At 43.3% G+C, this 7,299-nt stretch overlaps 1 protein-coding gene across 2 annotated transcripts in view; it reads left to right on the top strand.

Annotated features, from left to right (window-relative positions):
• Positions 1-7,299, top strand: part of PIK3R6 (phosphoinositide-3-kinase, regulatory subunit 6) — a 96,459-nt gene that overhangs the window by 28,147 nt on the left and 61,013 nt on the right. For both annotated transcript variants that reach the window (XM_011973148.1, XM_011973147.1), the window contains exon 2: positions 4,216-4,316. Coding sequence is in view for 1 of the 2 variants with exons in the window: in XM_011973147.1 (XP_011828537.1) it covers positions 4,304-4,316 (13 nt within the window). In the remaining variant the exon portion in view is untranslated. The remainder of the gene's footprint in view (positions 1-4,215; positions 4,317-7,299) is intronic.

Below are 7,299 nucleotides of genomic sequence, written 5' to 3'. Positions count from 1 at the left end.
TTTTGTTTTGTTTCTGAGATGGAGTCTCGCTCTGTTACCCAGGCTGGAGTGCAGTGGCACAATCTCGGCTCATTGCAACCTCTGCTGCCCAGGTTCAAGTGATTATCCTGCCTCAGCCTTTTGGGTCACTGGGATTACAGGCGTGTGCCACCACACCCAACTAATTTTTGTATTTTTCGTAGAGATGGGGTTTCAATATATTGGCCAGGCTGGTCTCGAACTCCTGACCTCAGGTGATCCACCCACCTTGGCCTCCCAAAATGTTGGGATTGCAGGCGTGAGTCACTGTGCCCGGCCTGTTTTTTCATTTTGTTGAAGGCATCTGTCACAAAACCAAAGTTTTAAATTTCGATGAAGTCTAATTTGTCATTTTTTTCTCTTATGGATCATGCTTTGGTATTGTATCTAAAAACTTTTTCCTTAACATGAGGTTACAAGGATTTTTTCCTATGCTTTCTTCTAAAAATTTACTGTTTTGAATTTTACATTCAAATCTATGTCCACTTTTAGTTCATTTTTGTGTGAGGTCTGGGGTTTATGTCAAGGTTTTGCTTCTCGTTTTGCATATTAATGATCAATTGTTCCATCACCATTTGTTGAAAAGATTCCTTTCTCCATCGACTTGCCTTTACAACTTTGTCAAAAATCAATTAACCATATCTGTGTGGTCCTGCTTCTGAACTCTTTGTTCTGTTCCATTGATTCATGTGTCTAGCCCTTCACTAATAACTTTATAGTAATTCTTAATATAAGGAGTGCAAGGCTGGGCGTGGTGGCTCACGCCTGTAATCCCAACACTTTGGGAGGCCGAGGCGGGAGGATCATGAGGTCAGGAGTTCAAGACCAGCCTGGCCAACATAGTGAAACCCCGTCTTTACTAAAAGTACAAGAATTAGCTGGGCATGGTGGTGCGTGCCTGTAGTCCCAGCTACTTGGGAGGCTGAGGCAGGAGAATTGCTTGAACCCAGGAGGCAGAGGTTTCAGTGAGCCAAGATCACGCCATTGCACTCCAGCCTGGCGACAGAGCGAGACTCCGTCTCAAATAATAATAAATAAATAAATAAATATTTGGAGATAAATCTAACAAAACATGTAGGAGTCATATGATGAAAACTACAAAATGCTGATTAGATAAATCAGAGAAGACCTAAATAAATGGAGAGAAATACTGTGTTCATTGATTACAGGCATGAGCCACCGTGTCTGGCCTAAATATTTATTTTTTAAAAAATATTGCGGCTATTGTAAATGGTATTGTATCTTCTGAATTCAGCCAATACAGATGTATACCATAATTTTATAACTGCATGGTATTTTGTTGCACAGATTAATTTATTTACTTGGTACTCTATAATTGTGCCTTTATTTTTTTAATCTGGTTTTTCTCTGTTGTTAACAATGTTTTAATGAATGTTGTTGTACATATCCTTTATCCATTTGTCCAATATTTCCCTTCGGATAGGTTTCTAAAAGTGAAATTGCTTGGACAAAAAAGTATGAACATTTTGAATTTTAATAAATATTGTCCAGCAGTCACCCAGAAAGGCTATACTAATTTCTCTTCTCACCAACTATGTATGACTGGAAATTTTCTCATATCCTATCCTTGCCAATACTGGATGTCATTATCTTTTGTCATAATCTTTGTCACTCTAATTTTTTTTTTTTTTTTTGAGATGGAGTCTCCCTCTGTCACCCAGGCTGGAGTGCAATAGCGACGTCTTGACTCACTGCAACCTCCACCTCCTGGGTTCAAGCGATTCTCCTACCTCAGCCTCCCGAGTAGCTGGAATTACAGGTGCGTGCCACCACACCCAGCTAATTTTTGAATTTTTTAGTAGAGACGGGGTTTCACCATGTTGGTCAGGCTGGTCTCAAACTCTTGACCTCATGATCTGCCCACCTCGGCCTCCCCAGGTGCTGGGATTGCAGACATGGGCCACCGCGCCTGGCCTGCCACTCTCATTTTAATATTCATTTCTATGATTGTCAGTAGGCTGAAATTGTAGTACATTATAATTACAATCCATTGCTGAATTCAATTAGTTGATATCTATTTTTAAATGTTATATGGATATTTGTAGGTGAGCAACGTGGTCTATTTTGCTATTCTGGTAAAATATAGATGTATAAAATTTACCATCTTTGCCATTTTTAAGTATATAATTCAATGGCATTGAGTACATTCACAATATTGAGCAACGATTACTGCTATCCATTTCCAGAACCTTCTCATCATTCCAAACAGAGACTCTGTACCCATTACACAATAACTTCCCTTTCATCCCTTCCCCAGTCCCTGGTACTCTGTCATACTTTCTGTCTTTCCCCTTGTGAATTTGCCTATTCTAGGTATCTCATGTAAGTGGAATCATACAATATTTGTCCTTTTATGACTGATTTACTTCACTCAGCATAATGTTCTCAAGGTTCATCCATGATGTAGCATATATCTGAATTTCATTCCTTTCTAAGGCCGAATAACTTTCCACTCTATGTATACATCATATTTTGTTTATCCATTCATTGCTTCTCTGTTGATGGACATTTGAGTCGCTTCTACCATTTTGCTGTTTTGAATAATGCTTCTATTAAGATTGGTATGCAAGGATCTGTTTGAGTTCCTGTTTTCAATTTGTTTGGGCATTTACCTAAAAGTGAAATTGCTAGATCATGTGATAATTCTATTCTTGACTTTTTGAAGAACATGCCATACCATTTTCCACAGCAGCTACACCATTTTGAATTCCCACCAGCAATGCACCACATCCTCCCAGAGTCTGCGCCCCAGAGCAATAAACTCAAGGACTGGAAAGCAGGGGGATTCCAAACAAATACAGTTCTCCACACCCTTGCCAATGCTTGTTTTTTTTTTGGTTGGGCTTTTTTTTTTCTTCTGTATATATAAAACGGTCATTCCAATGGATATGAAGTGCGTGATCTGTTTTTTTTAAACTACCTTTATTAGATTTTAGTATCAAGGTTAAGCCATCCAATAAACTGAGAATCTTCCCTTCTATCTCCATGTTTTGGAACAGATTAAATAATACAGATATTTTCTTTGTAGGTTTGAAAAAACTTATCAGAAGAACCATCCGAGCCAGACATCACTCTCTCAGAGCTAGTTCTTTGACAACTGTCTCTATTTCCTCACTGGTTACAAATATAAGCAGTTTTTCTAATTCTTCTAGAGCCTTTTGAGTCATTTTTATTTTCCTAGAAAACCAGGTGTGACACAGGGGACTCAGATTTTCTTTTTTGGTATAAATAAATATATATATATGACAGTTATCATTTCTAATATTGTCTCTTTTTTATCTGTTTTGAGATTAGCTTTCCCAATTATATGTTTGTTTGTTTGCTTGTTTTCTCTCCAAAAACAAGCTGTTGGATTTGTTTGGAGTTCCTCTGTGTTCTGGTTATTGGGTTTATTGCTCTGGGGAGCAGACTCTGGCAGGATCTCCCACTGGGGTCACAGTGGGGCAGCCAGAGGTCGTGCTTAAGGGAGGGCTCTAGAGCCAGACGGTCTGAGTTCAAGTCCTCATTCCTTACTTACTAGCTATTTGACTTTGAATAGTTACTTAGCCTCTCTGTGTTTCAGTTTCCCATCTATAGAACTGGGGAGCGGGGAGAGATAGAACCTGCCTCATAAGCTTAATATTAATATTAAAAAGTTGATATTTTTTAAGTGTTTAGAAGAGTGATGCCTGGCACATAGTAAGCACTATATAAGTTTTCTCTTTTCTGTTTCTTTTTTCTTCTTTTTTTTTCCTTCTTTTTTTTTTAAGCCAGAGTCTTGCCCAGGCTGGAGTGCAATGGCACCATTTCAGCTCACTGCAACCTCCGCCTCCCAGGTTCAGGCGATTCTCCTGTGTCAGCCTCCTGAGTAGCTGGAATTACAGGCACCTGCCACCATGCCCAGCTAACTTTTTGTATTTTTAGTAGAAATAGTTGGACTGGTCTCGAACCAACCATAACCATGTTGGTTGGGCTGGTCTCGAACTCCTGACCTCAAGTGACCCACTCGCTTTGGCCTCCCAAAGTGCTGGAATTACAGGTGTGAGCCAACGCACCCAGTCATAACTTTTCTTAAATACAGCTAGACTTCCCCCCAGCGTGCTAGAAGCCTAGGTTGCTTAGGAGCTTCTCCATTTCCCAAGGTGCGTTCTGCACCTTTCCACTGCTTCCACTAATTAACTGCCTCTTATTTTACAGAACCACCTCTGTGCAGAAAAGCAACCACCTTGTTTTCTATTCTGCTGCCTGAGACAACCACATCCTCCTCCTACACCCAAAGGCTCCCATGGAGAGCTCAGGTCAGTGTGGTGGGGGGAAAGGGGTCTAGTGAGCCTGCTGCCGAGTGGGGAAGGCCCTTCTCATGGGTGAGGATGCCTCTAGGGCTGGCAGGACCCCCTGCACGTAGACAGGCTGCAAGACCACAGTTCAGGGATCCTGCCTAAATGTGAGAACATCTTGAGAGTTGGACATCTACACACTTGCACGAGGCTCCAACTGCTTGCTGGACACTGAGCTTGACAACGGGAATAATGACAAGAATAGTCACGATTTACTGCCAAATACTTGTGACTATTTAACAAAAACCTACATAGCACTTATAATGGATTGAGGAGGGATAAAAGCACTTGACGAATATTAACTCATTTAGTCTTGGTTAACCCCCTAAGATAGGGATTATTACCCTTGTTTTACAGAAGGGGAAATGGAGGCATGCCAGGGGCAGGTACTTTTCCCCCAGTCACATAGCTATTGAGTGGTCAAATCAGGAGTGGAACCCAATGATCTAGCTCCAGTGTCTAGGCTTAATGATTTCAGTATGGATTGCCTTGCGCAAATGCCAGAAGGATTCTGTGAGGTGGGGCTAGCACTATGGTTATCCTCATTTTTCTGAAAGGGAAACTGAGGCCTGGAGAGGTTATATAATTTGCTCAAAGCCACACAGCTAGTAAGTGGCAAAGCCAGAACTGGGGCCTAGTCTGGCTGATTTCAAAGCCTGGACTCTTCACCCTATGTCAACTTGGGACAACAGGGAAAGATGACCGACCCCCAGCAAGGTGTGCATCATCTATTGGTCACCCAGAAAGTCAAAGATCACACCTTAGGCCACCAAGCCGAGACTCTAATTCCCCTAAAGATCCCTGTCCTGGGGAAGGGAAGGGCACCCCCTAGGCATCAGCTGCTCAGTTGTTAATATTCCTATGACATAAATTCTTTTGACGTCCATCCATCCATCCATCCATCCACCCATCCATCCATCCATCGAGAGCCTCGTCCAATCAGAAGAAGCTCCACGGAGTCAGGCAACTCCAGTGAATCCTGGTGTTACAATATTCTGGGTCATCCATAACCAGCTGGGGCTTGGAGTGGGAGGCCTGGGATGGGGAAGCACTGTGAAAATCTCCTAAATACAGTCAGGCACTGCATATTGGCAACGTTTTGGTCAATGACGAGCCTTATAAACAGCAGTGGTCCCAAGACAGAGTACCATATTTTTACTGTGCCTTTGCTATGTTTAGACACGTTTAGACACACAGAAACCATTGTGTTACAGTTGCCTACAGTACTCAGTGCAGTCACACGCTGTGTAGGTTTGTCGCCTAGGTGCGTAGCAGGCTATGCCGTGTAGGTTTGTGTAAGTGAGCTCTGCGATATCCATACAATGATGAAATTGCCCCATGACATATTTCTCAGACCATATCCCTGTAGTTAAGTGACACATGAAGGTATTTCAAATCCAACTTACTTTGCACTCACTTTGGAACAATAATTACATGCCATGCTGTCTTTTAGGAAAAGAGGTGCACCAATAAAGGTTTGTTGTATGTAAGCAATAGAAACTAATGTGGCCAATTTAATTTTTTAAAAATGTGGCCAAGCATCAAAGGAAAAGCTGAAGCACCAGACACCAGAAAGGGCAGGGAAAGCGTAGCCCTGCCACCAGGACAGAGAGAGGTAGGCAGTGTCCTTGGAGAGCACACCAGGCGTCCTTCCCTCCTGGCCATTCTCTGCCCAAGCCTGAGAGAGAGACAGAGACAGAGAGTATCAGTCCTTGGGCAGCCTGGTCCTGTACCCACACCAAGGTTGAAGCTAAGTAGGCACCTGGGTCACATTCCCACCAAGACTGCAATGAGCAGGGAGGGACGCTGGGCAGGTGAAGCCACTGACTTCCCCCTCCAAAGGTGTGGCAGATGACTCCCGGATCCAATGGGTAAAAGGAAACATCCCCAAATCAGGATGATTGCCCTGGCAACTCAGAAGAGGAGTTCATCATGACCAGGACTGCAGTTGTCTTTCCACGTTATGACTTTTTTTTTTTTTTTTGAGACGGAGTCTCTCTCTGTCACCCAGACTGGAGTGCAATGGCGCCATCTCGGCTCACTGCAGCCTCCGCCTCCTGGGTTCCAGCGATTCTCCAGCCTCAACCTCCCAAGTAGCTGGGATTACAGGCGTGCACCACCATGTCTGGCTAATTTTTCTGTATTTTTAGTAGAGACGGAGTTTCACCATGTTGCCCAGGCTGATCTTGAACTCCTGACCTCAGGTGATATGCCTGCCTCGGCCTCCCTAAGTGCTGGGATTACAGGCGTGAGCCACCGCGCCCGGCCTATGATTGTTTTTAACACTCTCCACCTTCCCACAGCTCTTGGAGTCCTCCCGTCCTATAGTTAGGAAGAGGGGTACCTGAGAAGTAAAATATTTATTTCAGGGTATGCAAAAGACCAATATTTCAGGAGCACCAAGCTGTTGTTATTTTGCCATGCCTGCAAACAGGGGTAAGATTGCAAAGGTTTTCCATACAGTCTGAGCCATTATACTGCATAGGGGTAAGGAGGATCAGGTGTAGGCTGGAAGAGGTGCATCTGGGTACTGGAGGCCCTCTAGGTGTGGCTTTCTGTGATTGGAGAGGCAATATGTGACAAAGGTAAGGACTCTAGACCTGGAATCTATCAAACAGGGAGAGAATAGTATTTGTCCTGCCAAACTCACAGGGGGCTTGTCAGAATCAAGTGAGATAAGACATTGGAAAACACTTTGCATATCCATGAGTCAGTCAGAGAACAGTAGCTGCTTTAAAAGCAAACGGCCCCAGATGTCAGAGGATTAAGACAAAACATGCTTATTCTTATTCTCACTGCAGTCCAATTTGAGCTTCAAGCAGACAATGAGACTTATTCCATCTTGTGCAAAGGGAAGGGGAGTATGGAGGACAGTGCAGGGAACACAGGCCTGCGAGTGACTTACATCATTTCCACCACATTCCATTGGCCAGAATGCAGTCAC

The sequence above is a fragment of the Mandrillus leucophaeus genome, unplaced genomic scaffold (assembly GCF_000951045.1).
Source record: "Mandrillus leucophaeus isolate KB7577 unplaced genomic scaffold, Mleu.le_1.0 Scaffold135, whole genome shotgun sequence".
NCBI classification, from domain to species: Eukaryota; Metazoa; Chordata; class Mammalia; order Primates; family Cercopithecidae; genus Mandrillus; species Mandrillus leucophaeus.
This window is presented reverse-complemented; position numbering and strand designations above follow the sequence as displayed.